This window comes from Lissotriton helveticus, chromosome 1_1 (assembly GCF_964261635.1).
Source record: "Lissotriton helveticus chromosome 1_1, aLisHel1.1, whole genome shotgun sequence".
In the NCBI taxonomy this organism is placed as follows: Eukaryota; Metazoa; Chordata; class Amphibia; order Caudata; family Salamandridae; genus Lissotriton; species Lissotriton helveticus.
Genome location: NC_136057.1, coordinates 1,150,296,442 through 1,150,316,626, shown reverse-complemented (window position 1 = coordinate 1,150,316,626; position 20,185 = coordinate 1,150,296,442). Strand labels below are relative to the sequence as shown.

Sequence of the window (20,185 nt, the reverse complement as noted above, 5' to 3'; positions counted from 1 at the left end):
AGTGTCGCTGAGACTCACTAGAGCTTCGGGTGTGTCCGGTCACGGGGCAATCCTCACGAAGGTCTCAGGCTGCAAGAAGCACATGCACACAGAGTCACTGAGACTCACTTGAGTTCCGGGTGCACACGATCACAGGGTAATCCTCACAAGGGTGTCATGCTGCACAAAGCCCACGCATACAGCGTCGCTGAGACTCACTTGGACTACGGGTGTGCACAATAACAGGGCAATCCTCACGAAGGTCTCAGGCTGCACAAAGCACAAAGCGTTGCTGAGACTCACTTGGACTCCAGGTGCACACGATCACAGGACAATCCTCACGAAGGGCTCAGATTGCACAAAGCACACGCACACAGCGTCACTGAGACTGGCTTGGACTACAGGTGCCCACGATCACAGGGGTATTCTTACGAGGGTCTCAGTCTGCAAAAAGCACACGCACACAGCATTGCTGAGACACACCTGGGAACATTTGTGTTCCAGAGTTTCCACAACCGGGGGGAGGCAGCTCTCCTCGGGCTCTTGGGCACAAGTTACTTCAGGACACAGCACACAGCAAAGTCCTTTCAAACAGGGGGACACAGCACACAGCAATGTCCCTTAGCCTCTCCTCGGTTACATCAGCAAACTGCAGGCCAGCCCCAGGACACACAGCAAGGGTCAGTCCTTTCCTTCAGTCTCTTCAGCTGGCTCTTCCTTGGCAGAGGTTCCTCTTAACCACGATGTTGTTTAAATCCTTTTCAGTCTTGATCAAACCTTTTTCCAAAGTTCAGGGGCTTCAGCTCTCATAGTTACACCCCTCAAAGTCTTTGAAGTATTTGTGTTCAGGGGACATTGACCCCTGTCCAAACCAGTTCTGGGTGTCTCCCTGCCAGTGACACCATCTTCCTTTGATAGTGGGGGTCTGGACCCTTAATCACTCAGCAGGAGATGGAGCCATTGTTTTATGGCAGCAACCCAGGCCTCTTCACCTCCAGGGGTTACTCCTCCCCCCTACACTACAGATGCAGGTCAGCCTGTTGCTGTCTCACCTCCTCCCCTGGGTCAAGGCATTCCCCAGATCCTATCACTTTTAAATCCAGACAGTCAATCCACAGCCAGGCAGAGACACACAGAAATGTTAGAGCACAAAAGCCCAGCCACTTCCAAAACAGTGGTTTCTAAACATACAATGCAAAAACCACCTTCACAAAAGATGTATTATTGAATTGTGAGTTCAGGCACACTAAACGTCACCTCTCCATTTTAATCCTTTGGGAAGATAGGCTGGAAACATATTACACAGCCTCCCCATTCTGTCCTCTGGGCAAGATGATCTTTCAACAGTGAAAAAAAGAAATGGAGAGTATTTCACGGTCAGGACATGGTACAGAACTCATTACAAGTCCTACCTTTCACATGCACTGCACCCTGCCCAGGGGGGTACCTTGGAACTACCATAGGGTGTCTGATGTGAACCTGCTACCCACCTGAGGCGGAAGCCGGGAGTCTCTCTGTCCATTTTTAGGTCTCGCCTAGACGAAAGCAAAAGCGAAGCTTTTGCTGTCTAGGGAGACAACTTATGTTGCCGCTTTCTGGGGAATGTCGGGGAATGTGGACAGCAGACTGTTTCGAATTTCTTCTGCTGGAGATTAGACCTCTTGAGCGCGCCTTGACTGCATCTAATGCGTGTGTGTTTTTTTTTTTTAACGTGGGCCGGGCGCTTGCTTTAGTCAGTTTCACTTTCAAAGTGCACGCGTCAATGGGTCTGTTTGTTCATGTGGAGTGCCTTTTGACCTCGTGAGCGCGCTTTGCCTGCATCTAATGTGCACACGCACGTACACATACAGAGACATTCCCCCCGCCCTGCCGCATACACAGAAGCGCCCCCGGCCGCCGCATACATACAGAGACATCTCCCCCCCCTCCCCCGCCCCCGCCGCAGCTCTCCCCCCCCTCCCCCGCCCCCGCTGCAGCTCTCCCCCCCACCTGACAACACTCACCGGCACCGGGCTCTGCTGGCGGGGGCTACACGAGAGCTCCCGCTCCTCGGGGCTCTTTCCGCAGCACTTCTCTTTGCTCCCGGTGTGACTCCTCGGCTCTGCAGCTCTTCTCCGGGGCCGCGGGACAAAAGCTACTCCTCTGCGCAGGCGGCTCCGGGGCACTCCGCAGCTCACGGGAGCCCCGGGCCGCGGGAAGACTTTTCCTCTCCTTTCTCGGGTGCTCGAGGAGGCGGGACTTCCGGCCGGGCCGCGATGCAATTGGCTGTCCGGCCGGGCGGCTGGTTGCTTTCGCTACCTTCTAAGATCTGGTTTTTATTGCGGTGCCCATTTCATTTACACTATTTAGCGCAGTGCCCATTTCATGAGTGCTGTGCTTTCATCTTCAAAACTCGATCTCCCTATTCAGCGCATACCTATTTTATGAGCGCTGTGCTTTTATCTAAAAAACTCGATCCCCACGTAGGAGGCCCTCCCTCCCACCACAAAAAATAGGCTGCCTGTTTAATTCTCCACCCATTCCAGCTGCCGGTTAACGAGTTGACCTCAGGTGGCCTCTGTGAGCATGCCGTGTATTTTCACATTCCCCTCCTCCACGCCCGCTGTTCGAGCATTGTGGTTTATATTCCATAATATTTATTATAATACCCAATATACCTATTACTGATGTGTTGGCTGCGGCTGATTGCGGAGCGATCGCTCTGCTGGGAGTGTGGTGCCCGGAGTGTTAGGAGCTTCCGCGGACTCGAGTCTCCCAGCCCAGCAGTTTGTGAGGAGCTGCGGCACGGTGATGTGCTTTGTATTTTCTCACCCCGCTCTCCCACACCCTACGAAGTGAGGCATTCAGGAATGTTGCCTTGGCCTGTAACTGCTTTGAGGGGTGCTCCTTCCCTCCTTTGCATTGGGAATAGTAGCTAATTGCGGCATGCCCGGGATGTGGTGTGTGTGTGTCTGGTTTGGCTGTGTGCGCAAGCTCTCTGCAGGTATAGTAACTCGCCATCTGTCACAACAATTAATCATGTGCTGCCTCCTGCTCAGAGCTTCGGCTGCTTTTCTCCGTTCTGAATGTAGCGCCTGCCCACAGACATGTCTCATGCCTACGCACATGCACAAAAAATTACACCGACCTGTTTACCTGCATGCAATTAGTCTAGACCGGATATTACTACAGCGCACAAGATAATTATTCAGAGCTTTCTAATTTAAAGGCTTTTGTTGCAGGATATATGTGTTTTAAGATTAAAATTAATTTCCTCGTGTTTTGCATTATTTAGACTCCCCTTTGTGCTTACTCGAGTACCACAAGCACGTTTCAATAGATCGGTGGATTATATCCATTTAACTGCCCTTAGGAATGTATACAGCTTCTGCTGAATGCATGAGTTGTGTGCGACATGCACGGTTGTGACTGCCACCACAACATACATGGATTCAGAGGCATCCAAAACTCGTGAAATGTGCCCAGTCGATGTATTTTTGAACATGCTGTTTTTCCAGTGACTCCTTTGCTTGCAAATGCACGGTATGCAAAGGCGCCGAAATGGCCGAATGTCTTTTCAACAACCATCCCAAGGGACAGCGATCCAGTAGCATTTCTCAGCTGTACGCCAAAGGTAGCCTTACGAATTGTGGGCATAGTGACAAAATAATTTGGATGCTTGTAAACGGCGGATCATGGCACCGTAGATTATCATCAGTAGCTATGACAGACATCCTGGGGAGTCACTCGAAGGACTAATAATCTTACGTACCTGTCCTGTAAAAAACACAAAATGGAAAACACATTGTTTTCGTCTATAATCATTTATAATAATAAGAAAAAACTGAGTACTGTGAAACTTAATGTTAACAGATTTCTTTCATAAAGCCCTCTTTATATATTCTGATTAGCTTCACTTTCATGTCACAGTTGGTAACTTAAGATTCGAGTGCACTTATATCAGTTCTTCCCTTCCACCACTTGTCTACTCTTAACAAGTGCATCGTTTTACCGGTTTGTGGTTGCTTTCCAGATAAACAACATTCCGTTTCATACAGCGCTTCAATACCGTTCTGTTTCAGACAGCGCTTTAATACCGTTGTTTACCCTGTTCCCCAATCCGGTCACTTTTGCCAGAGGGAGTCTCTGAGGCACACACAAATAAAGTGGAATGCCCAGTAACACACACCACCCCACACACAACGCCACACACACACACCCTCACCCAAACCCCCACCCCCCCCACACACACCGACACCACCCCACACACACCCCCCACACACAACCCCACACCCCCCATCCCCCCACACACAACCCCTCACACACACACAACACCCCACACACAACACCCCCCACACACACCAAACACACACAACACCCCACACATGCAACCCCCCCATGCAACCCCCCCCATACAACCCCACACACATACAACCCCACACACACAACCCCCCCACCCACACACACAACACCCACAAAACTACACACTACCACAAGCACACAACCACACTCAGCCACACTCAACCCCACACACAACAATCTATCTATCGCCCTCACTCTATCTATCTGTCTATCTATCGCCCTCCCTCTGTCTATCTATCACCCTCTATCTATCGCCCTCCCTCTATCGCACTCACTCCATCTATCGCCCTCCCTCTATCGCCCTCACTCCATCTATCGCCCTCCCTCCATCTATCGCCCTCACTCCATCTATCGCCCTCACTCCATCTATCGCACTCACTCCATCTATCGCACTCACTCCATCTATCGCACTCACTCCATCTATCGCACTCACTCCATCTATCGCACTCACTCCATCTATCGCACTCACTCCATCTATCGCACTCACTCCATCTATCGCACTCACTCCATCTATCGCACTCACTCCATCTATCGCACTCACTCCATCTATCGCACTCACTCCATCTATCGCACTCACTCCATCTATCGCACTCACTCCATCTATCGCACTCACTCCATCTATCGCACTCACTCCATCTATCGCACTCACTCCATCTATCGCACTCACTCCATCTATCGCACTCACTCCATCTATCGCACTCACTCCATCTATCGCACTCACTCCATCTATCGCACTCACTCCATCTATCGCACTCACTCCATCTATCGCACTCACTCCATCTATCGCACTCACTCCATCTATCGCACTCACTCCATCTATCGCACTCACTCCATCTATCGCACTCACTCCATCTATCGCACTCACTCCATCTATCGCACTCACTCCATCTATCGCACTCACTCCATCTATCGCACTCACTCCATCTATCGCACTCACTCCATCTATCGCACTCACTCCATCTATCGCACTCACTCCATCTATCGCACTCACTCCATCTATCGCACTCACTCCATCTATCGCACTCACTCCATCTATCGCACTCACTCCATCTATCGCACTCACTCCATCTATCGCACTCACTCCATCTATCGCACTCACTCCATCTATCGCACTCACTCCATCTATCGCACTCACTCCATCTATCGCACTCACTCCATCTATCGCACTCACTCCATCTATCGCACTCACTCCATCTATCGCACTCACTCCATCTATCGCACTCACTCCATCTATCGCACTCACTCCATCTATCGCACTCACTCCATCTATCGCACTCACTCCATCTATCGCACTCACTCCATCTATCGCACTCACTCCATCTATCGCACTCACTCCATCTATCGCACTCACTCCATCTATCGCACTCACTCCATCTATCGCACTCACTCCATCTATCGCACTCACTCCATCTATCGCACTCACTCCATCTATCGCACTCACTCCATCTATCGCACTCACTCCATCTATCGCACTCACTCCATCTATCGCACTCACTCCATCTATCGCACTCACTCCATCTATCGCACTCACTCCATCTATCGCACTCACTCCATCTATCGCACTCACTCCATCTATCGCACTCACTCCATCTATCGCACTCACTCCATCTATCGCACTCACTCCATCTATCGCACTCACTCCATCTATCGCACTCACTCCATCTATCGCACTCACTCCATCTATCGCACTCACTCCATCTATCGCACTCACTCCATCTATCGCACTCACTCCATCTATCGCACTCACTCCATCTATCGCACTCACTCCATCTATCGCACTCACTCCATCTATCGCACTCACTCCATCTATCGCACTCACTCCATCTATCGCACTCACTCCATCTATCGCACTCACTCCATCTATCGCACTCACTCCATCTATCGCACTCACTCCATCTATCGCACTCACTCCATCTATCGCACTCACTCCATCTATCGCACTCACTCCATCTATCGCACTCACTCCATCTATCGCACTCACTCCATCTATCGCACTCACTCCATCTATCGCACTCACTCCATCTATCGCACTCACTCCATCTATCGCACTCACTCCATCTATCGCACTCACTCCATCTATCGCACTCACTCCATCTATCGCACTCACTCCATCTATCGCACTCACTCCATCTATCGCACTCACTCCATCTATCGCACTCACTCCATCTATCGCACTCACTCCATCTATCGCACTCACTCCATCTATCGCACTCACTCCATCTATCGCACTCACTCCATCTATCGCACTCACTCCATCTATCGCACTCACTCCATCTATCGCACTCACTCCATCTATCGCACTCACTCCATCTATCGCACTCACTCCATCTATCGCACTCACTCCATCTATCGCACTCACTCCATCTATCGCACTCACTCCATCTATCGCACTCACTCCATCTATCGCACTCACTCCATCTATCGCACTCACTCCATCTATCGCACTCACTCCATCTATCGCACTCACTCCATCTATCGCACTCACTCCATCTATCGCACTCACTCCATCTATCGCACTCACTCCATCTATCGCACTCACTCCATCTATCGCACTCACTCCATCTATCGCACTCACTCCATCTATCGCACTCACTCCATCTATCGCACTCACTCCATCTATCGCACTCACTCCATCTATCGCACTCACTCCATCTATCGCACTCACTCCATCTATCGCACTCACTCCATCTATCGCACTCACTCCATCTATCGCACTCACTCCATCTATCGCACTCACTCCATCTATCGCACTCACTCCATCTATCGCACTCACTCCATCTATCGCACTCACTCCATCTATCGCACTCACTCCATCTATCGCACTCACTCCATCTATCGCACTCACTCCATCTATCGCACTCACTCCATCTATCGCACTCACTCCATCTATCGCACTCACTCCATCTATCGCACTCACTCCATCTATCGCACTCACTCCATCTATCGCACTCACTCCATCTATCGCACTCACTCCATCTATCGCACTCACTCCATCTATCGCACTCACTCCATCTATCGCACTCACTCCATCTATCGCACTCACTCCATCTATCGCACTCACTCCATCTATCGCACTCACTCCATCTATCGCACTCACTCCATCTATCGCACTCACTCCATCTATCGCACTCACTCCATCTATCGCACTCACTCCATCTATCGCACTCACTCCATCTATCGCACTCACTCCATCTATCGCACTCACTCCATCTATCGCACTCACTCCATCTATCGCACTCACTCCATCTATCGCACTCACTCCATCTATCGCACTCACTCCATCTATCGCACTCACTCCATCTATCGCACTCACTCCATCTATCGCACTCACTCCATCTATCGCACTCACTCCATCTATCGCACTCACTCCATCTATCGCACTCACTCCATCTATCGCACTCACTCCATCTATCGCACTCACTCCATCTATCGCACTCACTCCATCTATCGCACTCACTCCATCTATCGCACTCACTCCATCTATCGCACTCACTCCATCTATCGCACTCACTCCATCTATCGCACTCACTCCATCTATCGCACTCACTCCATCTATCGCACTCACTCCATCTATCGCACTCACTCCATCTATCGCACTCACTCCATCTATCGCACTCACTCCATCTATCGCACTCACTCCATCTATCGCACTCACTCCATCTATCGCACTCACTCCATCTATCGCACTCACTCCATCTATCGCACTCACTCCATCTATCGCACTCACTCCATCTATCGCACTCACTCCATCTATCGCACTCACTCCATCTATCGCACTCACTCCATCTATCGCACTCACTCCATCTATCGCACTCACTCCATCTATCGCACTCACTCCATCTATCGCACTCACTCCATCTATCGCACTCACTCCATCTATCGCACTCACTCCATCTATCGCACTCACTCCATCTATCGCACTCACTCCATCTATCGCACTCACTCCATCTATCGCACTCACTCCATCTATCGCACTCACTCCATCTATCGCACTCACTCCATCTATCGCACTCACTCCATCTATCGCACTCACTCCATCTATCGCACTCACTCCATCTATCGCACTCACTCCATCTATCGCACTCACTCCATCTATCGCACTCACTCCATCTATCGCACTCACTCCATCTATCGCACTCACTCCATCTATCGCACTCACTCCATCTATCGCACTCACTCCATCTATCGCACTCACTCCATCTATCGCACTCACTCCATCTATCGCACTCACTCCATCTATCGCACTCACTCCATCTATCGCACTCACTCCATCTATCGCACTCACTCCATCTATCGCACTCACTCCATCTATCGCACTCACTCCATCTATCGCACTCACTCCATCTATCGCACTCACTCCATCTATCGCACTCACTCCATCTATCGCACTCACTCCATCTATCGCACTCACTCCATCTATCGCACTCACTCCATCTATCGCACTCACTCCATCTATCGCACTCACTCCATCTATCGCACTCACTCCATCTATCGCACTCACTCCATCTATCGCACTCACTCCATCTATCGCACTCACTCCATCTATCGCACTCACTCCATCTATCGCACTCACTCCATCTATCGCACTCACTCCATCTATCGCACTCACTCCATCTATCGCACTCACTCCATCTATCGCACTCACTCCATCTATCGCACTCACTCCATCTATCGCACTCACTCCATCTATCGCACTCACTCCATCTATCGCACTCACTCCATCTATCGCACTCACTCCATCTATCGCACTCACTCCATCTATCGCACTCACTCCATCTATCGCACTCACTCCATCTATCGCACTCACTCCATCTATCGCACTCACTCCATCTATCGCACTCACTCCATCTATCGCACTCACTCCATCTATCGCACTCACTCCATCTATCGCACTCACTCCATCTATCGCACTCACTCCATCTATCGCACTCACTCCATCTATCGCACTCACTCCATCTATCGCACTCACTCCATCTATCGCACTCACTCCATCTATCGCACTCACTCCATCTATCGCACTCACTCCATCTATCGCACTCACTCCATCTATCGCACTCACTCCATCTATCGCACTCACTCCATCTATCGCACTCACTCCATCTATCGCACTCACTCCATCTATCGCACTCACTCCATCTATCGCACTCACTCCATCTATCGCACTCACTCCATCTATCGCACTCACTCCATCTATCGCACTCACTCCATCTATCGCACTCACTCCATCTATCGCACTCACTCCATCTATCGCACTCACTCCATCTATCGCACTCACTCCATCTATCGCACTCACTCCATCTATCGCACTCACTCCATCTATCGCACTCACTCCATCTATCGCACTCACTCCATCTATCGCACTCACTCCATCTATCGCACTCACTCCATCTATCGCACTCACTCCATCTATCGCACTCACTCTATAGCATCACCACAGTATCACTCAGGGGCACCACAGCATCAATTTGTGCATCCATTCAACAACTGGTTCAAATATGTTCTCTCAATGTCTCAACCTTTATTACAAATGTCACAAAAAGATGTGAATATTTCACTTCTGGTCTTGGATTTTCGTCACAATAAAATACACCCAACACAATCTTCACAAAAGTTATTTACAAAAGTTTAAGCTATTGCTATTATAAATTACAATAACTTTATTTAAGTATTAATTATTAAAAAAATTAAAAGCCATTGTTATTTGTAATAGCAATACATCTAAGTCACGTAAATACAACACATATTGCATTACAAATGCTATAGGTGTCACATTTGCGAAAGTTATAACTATTGGCATTGTAAATGACAAAGCTATTAATTTAGCTATTTTCAAAACCAACACAAAAATAAAAAATGTGTCATTATCAATACCAATAGCTCAAAATTTCCTAATGCGAGACCTATTGCATTGCAAATGCTTGTTAAAATTTGTGTGTCACTGTTTACCTGCTGATTTTAATAGCACTCACCTTTCTGGCACCACAGGACTCTGCTCACTTAACTCACCGCACAGCGGATTTAGCGCTGGCTGCGGAATCGAGCAAACAAACATTTCTCGCCGCCATTGACGGCAAGCTGCGAGGCCACGCCCTCTCGAGGCCACGCCCCCCGCCCTGATCTGCTTAAAAACGCTGAATTTGAGCGTCTTGAGTTAGAACCTGCTACCCTCCTGAGGCGGAAGCCGGGAGTCTTTCTGTCCATTTTTAAAATTTGTGTGTCACTGTTTACCTGCTGATTTTAATAGCACTCACCTTTCTGGCACCACAGGACTCTGCTTACTTAACTCACCGCACAGCGGATTTAGCGCTCGCTGCGGGATCGAGCAAACAAACATTTCACGCCGCCATTGACGGCGAGCCGCGAGGCCACGCCCACTCGAGGCCATGCCCCCCGCCCTCATTGTCCCCTTGATATTATGTGTATACACCGTACGCGCAGCGGACGGGCGCAGCGGGCGCGCTTAAGGCAAGCCCGTCTACGCCCGTCATCGCCAAGACATCGCCTCTCGCCTGTCCCCCTGCTCAAACTTTACGGGATGCTTACCGATACGATAAGGAGCATCTACTCGCTTTGAACCCGGCCCAGAGATGCAATAAGCTGGTCGGCTGCCTAGGACAGACTGGCCTACAATGTAAGTCCTGCAATTTTGACACTCCCGAACCCTGTTTGTCTGGACACAAAGCCAGTGGGCTTAAACACATTCCCCTTACGGTCCTCCAGCTGAATGTCAGGTCCCTTGTAAAACATCACCCTGAAGTTAACTCTCTCCTAATCGACGAGAATCCGGATATTCTCTTCCTATGTGAGACCTGGCTCCAGGACGATCTGACCAGCATCCCATGCCTTACGCTACCGGAAGGTTTCTCTATGAAGTCTATCAATAGAGACACCAGGGGAGGGGGCATAGCTGTCATATACAAATCGCTATACACCTGCTCCTTCACTAAGGAAGGTATCAAGGGATGTGAAGGTGCCCGTTTCAAAATTACAACGGGCCCCCATTTTTCCCTCTCCGGGCTTTAGATCTATCGACCTCCGGGTCCCTCCTCTAAGTTCATTGAGGAACTTCTAGAGGTGGCCCATGCTCTAGTGGTGACCTCACCCAACTTCACTATCTTGGGAGATCTTAATCTCCATTACGACTCCACCCTAGACCCCACCGTTAAAAATCTTCTCGCGGATTTTGCCGCCTTACAGCTAACTCCACTTATCCACACTACCACACATTCCGCTGGTCACTTACTAGACCCTGTCTTCACCAACATCTTGGAGGCCAGGGCGGACCCACCCAAACCCATGGGATGGACCGACCACTTTCTTATCAGATTTACGACAATGATAAGAGAACTGCCCAAGAAAGAAGTATCTACCTCTCGTCTTAAGAGACCATGGCATTTACTACAAACCGATGATCTTCTCACCACTTTGGGAGAATTTCGCTATAATGCCACTGGGGACATTAACTCGTCCTACGCGGCATTTCAGGACTGGATCACTAAGGGACTTGATACCCTCATACCAGCTAAATGGACAAAAGGACGCAGTTCCCCCAGTAACCCAGGGTACAATGAAAATCTAAAAATTATGCGGAAAGAGTGTAAAGTAGCGGAGCGTAGTTGGAGAAAGGAGTACAAGGACGGGGACAAAGCTCTTTACCTGTCCAAATTGAAACTATCACAAAGCCATACGCGCTGCGCGCGCGTCCTTCTACGCTAAAGAAATCAACTCGAGCACTAATCCTACAAAAACTATTTTTAAACTGGTGCAAAAACTTCAAAACTGCGGCAATACAGCCTCCTGTATTACCTCCACTGAACAGTGTGAAGATATCGACGCTTTCTTTATAGATAAGGTGAGGAAAATCTATAGTGCCTTCTCACAGGACTCTCCCGATCCTACTAATCCTTCTAATCCATCTATCATCGGCACTAGGATGTCACGTTTACCTGAGATTTCCTATGATGATCTATCCAAACTCTGTAGAAAGGTTAAGTCCGGCTCCCCTACAGATCCCATGAGACCGGCCCAATTTCTTGAGTCCTTAGAGTTTTTTCTCCCTCCCCTGGCTACGCTACTCAATCTCTCCTTTTCCTCAGCTGTAGTCCCAACTTGCTGAAAACAGGCTTGGGTTACCCCTATTATTAAAAAGCCCACTTTAGATCCCACAAAGTTGGAAAATTTTAGACCCATCTCGCTGCTCCCCTGGGTATCCAAGCTAGCAGAAGCCCACGTAAATAATGTCTTGTCCCACCACATGGCCCTGAACAACATCTTGGATCCTTCCCAGAATGGGTTCAGGCCTGGTCATAGTACCGAGTCTGCCCTTCTGTCCACCACTGAACACCTCCGAAAGATATTAGATGCCGGTCAGAGTGCTGCGCTGATTCTACTTGACCTTAGCGCAGCCTTTGACACGGTGTCCCATAACATCCTGCTAAGACGCCTTGAGGCTATAGGGATTTGTGATTTCGCCCTTGACTGGTTCCGTTCTTTCTTGAAGGATAGATCCTTTCGGGTCTCAGCTCCTCCGTTTATTTCCCGGTCCCACTCCATCAGACAAGGGGTTCCCCAGGGCTCTGCACTCAGTCCATCCCTTTTAAATCTCTATGTTCAGCCTCTCTCGGCAGTAGCCAAGAAGTGGGACCTCACGCTGGTGTCGTACGCCGACGACACACAGCTGGTCATCACTCTCACTGAGGGCCCCTCGAACTCGGCTACGAGATTTAGGGATGGCCTGGCTGCAGTTGCCTAGTGGATGACGGACAACTGCCTATAGCTGAACGCAGGAAAGACGGAGGTGTTGCTCCTCGGAAAGAACACCAGTCTTTGGAGTGATTACTGGTGGCCTTCTGTACTGGGCCCCATTCCATCCCCTAAAACCCTGGTGAAAAACTTGGGTGTATAGCTGGACTCTTCGCTCAGCTTTCAGACCCACACAAAGAAAGTGGCCGCTACCTGTGTGGGCCTGCTGAGGAGCCTCAATCCAATACTTGGATTTTTTGACTCAAAAACACGCCAACTGATAATCCAATCCACTATTTTATCCCGGCTGGATTACGCCAGTGTCCTATTCCTGGGCGCTAATAAAGCAGAAACAGCACGCCTGCAACGGGTACAAAACTCAGCAGCAAGGGCCGTGGTGGGCCTCCCCCGCAAGTGCTCCACAAGAGCTACTATCCAAAGACTACACTGGCTTCCCATAGAATCCAGAATTAAATTTAAGACCCTCACCATTGCTTTTAAAATTCTCAAATCTGAATGCCCTGAACTTCTACGCCCTCTCTTGGTACCTTACACCCCTCAACGCAATTTGCGCTCCCTAGGCCAACATCTTGTGACTGTCCCTCGAACGAAACTTTGTCGTGTTGGGGGCCGTTCCTTTAGAGTTCTGGGGGCTAAACTCTGGAACTCCCTGCCACCGAACATCCGTTCTATTAACAATTTGTCCCCCTTCAGGAAGGCACTTAAAACCCATTTGTTCCCTCTGTTTTAGGCCTTCAGTTTTTTTACCTCCCCACTCCTCTCAGCAGGTTTTTCAAGGTTCTTTAGCGCCGGGACGCCTCATTGCTGGGGCAGCTGTTCGCGCTTAATCAAACTCATAACATAACATAACATGTGCATAGAAAGGGAAGGATAAGGCGTTAAAATTGTGCGTTAAAATGCCACTTTTAGAAAGTAATTCTATAACATTAGAATCTGGTTGCAACATTTCGAATACCTTATTTTGAAAGACCCAAGTGAAATTAATTCATTACTTTGTGTATTTATTTTACATATAATTATTCACAAACCAGAGGAATAAGTCACTGATAATAAGATTTGTATGACTCTCTTGAAAGTGGCTCAGGGATTCTTGCAATAAAGATCGGGAGTGGAGTAGATGCTCTGATTTTGTTTTCCACTAGCCGTCATAAAATCATAAAACATCTTCTGTTGTTGCCCTAACCTTTATTATCGACGCGTTCCGTACTCCTATAATTTCAGGGTTCCCATCAGGACCGAGACTGGACATTTTCTCAACCCTTCTGTCACAGAAAAGCACAAGGATGGTTGAGTCTCTTTTTATCCTAGTGAGGGACCAATAATTTCCAAACGTCATAAAAACTCTATACATCGTATTGAGGGGAAATTACTGTTCTCTAATTATTTTCTCCTGTTAACCAGCATAGATGAAAGGATGCCCTTGCTTTGTTTATTTTAAAGCGTCCATGAGTGAACAACCAGTTGTCGCGACCAGCCGATCCGCCTCATATCCGGCACTAGGATAAAGAGAGATCCAACAATCCTTGTGCTTTTTTGTGACAGGGTAATACAAATCTTATTATCAGTGACATATTCCTCTGGTTTCTAATCTTGTCAGACTGGTAGTGTAATAATGTTTTCATCAATATGATTGTGTTTAAAATACTTCTATTGGGTTATTGTTTTGTAATTTCTTTGCACTGATTAATTTCTTCACAGTGTCATAAATGTTTCTATGTCTAATTACACTTTTTTTTAAATATATATTTTGACAATTTTTGTGGTTTTCAAAGGTCTTCATTGAAAAATATGACAATTGTCCTGTAGGACATATTTTCAATCATAAATAATAAATGAATTTGTGAATAATTGTATAATTATATGTGAAATAAATACAAAGACCAAGGTAATGAATTAATTTGACTTGGGTCTTTCAAAACAACCTTTTCCAAACTGTTGAAGCCAGATTCTTATGTTATATAATCATAGTGAAGGGGCCTTTTCTGGTTGGTAGTGATAGAGCCCAACCCCCAGTACACAAACTTTTAGAAAGTGGGCACTTTTTTGTTTGACCATCCTGTGTGCCTCTGCCTGCTTGTGAATTCAGTGTCAGGTTTTAGACTGACAGGGGTTATTTTTGCATTCAATCTAGATACTCACACAAAGGGAGCTGAGGTGTGCCCTACATATGTGGATGGGTCATCCTGGGCTAGAGTTGCGAGATGAGTTATCACTAGCACCTGAATAGATTGTGGCTGCTCTGCACAATGCGGTCTCTTCCCCCTGTAGTGAAGCTGGACCAGGGAGGACAGAACAGGTTTTACGTAGCAAGAGACTTTCTGAACAAAAACAACAAAAGGGAAAAGGGGTTTAGTTATTATAACTAAAACCCTAGAACTCTGGATTACTTCTGGACTAAGAGGACCCTCCAAGACAAAGAGCTGCCAGGAAGTGTGCAGCATCCTTTTCTGTGTGTTGCTGGGTGGACCTGTAGTTGCTGCTTCGGACTGCGGGCAGTGGAAAGAACTGAACTTTTGCCCTGTTGTGGTATCCTGCTTAAGATCTCCAAGGGCTTGATGTAAGAGTTTGCCTCATGTTAAGAAGTCTCAGGGCCATGAAGATTTCATCTGCAGCTTCCTTGAATTCCACTGCTGAGAGTTCCGACCTGCCTTGTTGTGCTAAACTCAGTTCTGGACCCTTAAAGGTTGTTCCTGTTGCAAAGAACTATCAAGAACTGAAGAACCCTGCGAAATCACAGCTTCGACCTTCTTGCGGCTGAATTTTTTGACGCATAACCGATGTGCGGGAAAAATTCTTGACACACAGCCAGATGCGGTTGAAGAAATCTCTGCAGCAACTGCCAGCGGCCCGAAGAATCGCCTCATGCTGAGTCCTGCGCACCAGTCTCCAAAGTCAGAGATCACTGTCCTGACTCTAACGCAGGCCCTGCTGTACAACTAACAGAAACAACACATTGTGGGATGAAGAAATTGACGCAGCGCCTGTTTGCCGCATGGACATCCAGCATGTACGGATTTCCACGCATCGCACCAGTGCACCATACATCTCTGGCATAGCACCCGTAGACCAGAACCGTTTTGGAATCGACACATTACTTCCCCTACAGTCCGGGCTTGACACATCACTTCTCCTGAGTGCAGCAGAACTGTTGCATCGCCTCCGCAAGGACTTAGGAATTGACACATTACTGCGTTTTCCGACGTTTCCCTCCTCTGCTGCTGTTTTGCCTTGTGAATTTTGAAGTGTTTGAGATATTTGTGTAATAATCAGGCATCCATAATTTCCAATGGACAGAATTGCTTGAAACCTCTCAAAAGTCATAATTTGAGTTGTGTATGTGAGATTTTTGTCGTTTTGGTCTTGTTTGGGTGAGATAAAGATACTTTATTTTTCCAAACTGGTGTGGTGTGCATTTGAAGTGTTTTTACTGTGTTACTGTGTGTGTTATGTAGAAATACTTTACACATTGCCTCAGAGATAAACCTGTCTGCTCGTTCCAAGCCACCAAGGGGGTGGGCAAGGGTTATCGAAGTATGTAACTCTCTTATCCTGACTAGAAGGAAGGGTCCCTACGTGGGCAGGGTGTATACCACTGCCAACTAGAGACCCCCGATTTCTAACAATATGCTACAACAAATACCATAATGCACTTGATAAAACAGGCAATAGCTGAAAGTATGTTATATCGATTTTTATAGCACATTAATGACCAGAGTGTGGATCCAGGTGCTTGGGCAGGTATGTGGTTCCCCAGATACTTAAATAAAGAGCAAGGAGGAGGCTCTGATGCGTTTAGGGGAGGTCATTCCCCTCTTGGGTGCAATGCAGGAGAATGAGCCGCCTCCGTTTGCTTTTGGACATGAGGGGAGGGGAGTGTGTGAGAGTGAGGTATCACGCTTCACAATGTGGTACAGGGATTATTTGTCCTGAGACAGCAGGTCATTGCCATGACATGATGCAGTTACAAAGCAGACATTAACCCTTACAATGCAGTGCAGAGTGTAAATAAGCTGCATGTCTTGCAACAGAGGCCTCATCATTTTACATGCATTGCAACTATTTCTAGAGCCTCATACTGCACAAATGAGGTTAACCTGTAAAATGTGTTTCATAACCTGGACATACCTGCTTATGTGTACTTATGATAAAGTGTCTAAAGTGTAACACATAAAAACCCTAGCAACATAGGAGGTGTCACACATAAGCAATCTGAAAACCTGGTATCTATGTTTCTAACATGGTGATAGCTAATAAAACAATACAAAACGGACCGCATAACAATTACAGGCGCATAAGGCATGATGAAGTCACCAGCACTGTGAAGCATTCACAACCCAAATACAGGATAACAATATATTATGACAGCAATATGTTAAATACTCATACTATACACCACTACTCCAGACTAAGGTACTACGTCATTACTCGTCACCAGCAGGACCTAATAATGTCATACGTTCCTCCCCCTAAGCATTACAAGCGCTTCCTCTGGTTCATTATTACCCCCCGAGTACTCACGATTCGCAGTCTTGGCCTTGTCGCCATCCTCAGCCCGGCGCCAGAGGAAAGACAACACCTTCGAGAACAAGGCCAACATCTCACTACCACCTCTGTCTCCACGCTGCTAACCACAACCAATAACCACACCCGCACGCACGCAGAACGCGCCCATCGCGTACGTGCCCCTCCCAGATGATAAAGGCTCCGCCTGAAGAGCTGCCGGCCCCGCCCACCAGTCCTGGTCCCGCCCATCCTTCTCGCTTCGAAGTTGCCACTGACGCCCTTACACGTCGCCGTCTTGTGTCGGAAGGGGCGGAGATGGTGCGCGGCCGCGGAGTTTTGCTAGGCTCTGGCCTTTCTAAGCCCCTCTTTCAGGCATAAATGTGCCATCCGCTGGAGGGTGTTATCATAAGCGTAGCTCATGGCCTTCATATTATTCTGAACGTATTTTGGCAGCCACCCGTATTTAGACATGTTTCTTATGTTTTTTTCTATAATCTACTTTGGGAAAGGCAAAGGTGTTTGTGAGCTCGTAAGTGTTACCGTAATGGGAGAAGGAGTGGACCTTGGTAAACCGATGTGCTTGATAAGCGTAAGACTTAATAGACCTTTAATTTAAGACTCAATTAACATTTCGAATGGGTGGTTAAAGGTACCTATACATTTAGTAAGTTTAAAAAGATACTGCCGTTGCCGAATAGGAATATTTTAATTCAGTGCATTGCAGTAGTTTTGACTGTTTTTCAGAAAAACAAGTAAAGGGAAAGCACTCCAAATAACCAATAATCGCGGCAAATTGTACTGCACAGTTTGTATTCTTGGGGTGAAGGTTACAAAAACGTCCACATTCAGTCCATCTTCAACTTAAAGGAGACCATCCAGGCCAATGATGACTTCAATTCTGTTATTCTTGCTTCTCTTTAATTGTAAACATGCATGTTGTTAGTCCAGCCAACATATTTCGTCCCCACCATTGGACTTCATCAGGGACTCATTCATAGGTGATAGCTTAATACGCATTTTTAAAGACTTCCTTAATGCTCTGGGAAATTCCAATACAGAGATCGATTGAGTCTATGACAGGTTCCGGTTCTCTCAAGGCTTTTCCGGGTACGTAACAATCAACACGAGTTTCACCCTTCATGGCAAATACACTTGGGAGTTTTCAAGGCTAGAAATGTCTTCCAAATGTTCTTTGGTATGTGTAATAAAACAATCACACAAAAGATTAGTATTTTCTGTATTCAATGCATTGTGATCACAGGAAACTCAGCACTGCCCTCAGTGACAAAGAAGGGATACATTTACATTGTGTATTATAAATAATCAGGGCTCCCAGAATTCAATTTTTACAGATAAATTCAGACAGAAAAATATTTATTTTCCTGTCTGTATTTATTTTTAAATAAAGAAAAATATGGAAAATAGGTCTTCTTTGGATGATTTTTTTCTACTGTTAATCATGAGTGTCTGGTCAGTAGGTGTACAGAATAAGAGGCTGGGGAGATGAAAAAAGACAATAGATTCCATAATTAGGCTTAAATAAGTGCAGATCTACAGTAATTTATACTATTCTACAATACAAGTGTTTTCAGATAACGTTATTGCACTGTATACATCTGAAATCTTATGGACATTCAAATGCGAGTATACGTTTATCAGTCAAATAAATGTGGAAAAATATCAATTGCAGCTTAATTTATGCAGCAAACACAAAATAAAAACTGACAAATACATAAAAATAGAAAAAATGAAAAATGGATAAATACAGACTGAAGCGATGAAAAAATAAATAACTTCGAACCGAGAGCCCTAACTATAATGCTAGACTAGTACTAAATGCAGGCAAATACATGTCTTTGGGCCAGATGTACGACAGGATTTAGCATGCGCAAACAGGTTTGCGACCCGTTTGTGCATGCTAAATCCTTGTGAGTCATAAACAAACACTATTTTGTGAGTCGCAAATAAATTGTTATTAGGAAGGGGCATTCCCTTCCTAATAGCGACCCCAAAGCATATATGAATGTTTTGCGACTGCAATTGCGGTCGCAAATCACTCACAAATTACCACCCTCCTCAAGAGGGTGATAATGCACTTGCAAAAGGGAAGAGGTCCCTTGGGGACCCCTTCCCCTTTACAAATGCATGGGGAAATATTTTTTAGGTGCAGGCAGTGGTCCCAGGGACTACTGCCTGCCCTTAAAAAATAAAACAAAAACGTTTCATTTTTCTTTTTTAAATGCATCCCATTTTCCTTTAAGGAAAGTGGGCTGCATTTACAAAAAATCTGCTTTATTGAAAAGCAGTAGTAGTACACAAATGGGGTGACCCTGTGTCCCTCAGAACCTGGGTATAACGTAATAAACAAGAGTGGTACTGTTGGGTTTTCCGATTGCTTCTAATCGCACATTAAAGTGTCACAAAGGTATCTCAAAACTGCCAAGATGTAGAAATATACAAACAATAAGGCACATGGCTCAAATTGCTGTCTGTTGTGTAAGTTTTTATCCAAATAGTAACAATCACAATCTTTACACATATATCATCGCCTGTCAACACAATGAAAAATCACAGGATTGGTGGTGATCAAGTGACATTG

At 46.9% G+C, this 20,185-nt stretch overlaps 1 protein-coding gene across 1 annotated transcript in view; it reads right to left on the bottom strand.

Moving 5' to 3' along the window:
• Positions 1–17,748, bottom strand: part of MOV10L1 (Mov10 like RNA helicase 1) — a 1,293,514-nt gene extending 1,275,766 nt beyond the window's left edge. Inside the window, exon 1 of the mRNA XM_078678939.1 lies at positions 17,602–17,748. Within this exon, the coding sequence (XP_078535065.1) occupies positions 17,602–17,680 (79 nt within the window). The 5' untranslated portion in view covers positions 17,681–17,748. The remainder of the gene's footprint in view (positions 1–17,601) is intronic.
• Between the last annotated feature and the right edge of the window lie 2,437 nt (positions 17,749–20,185).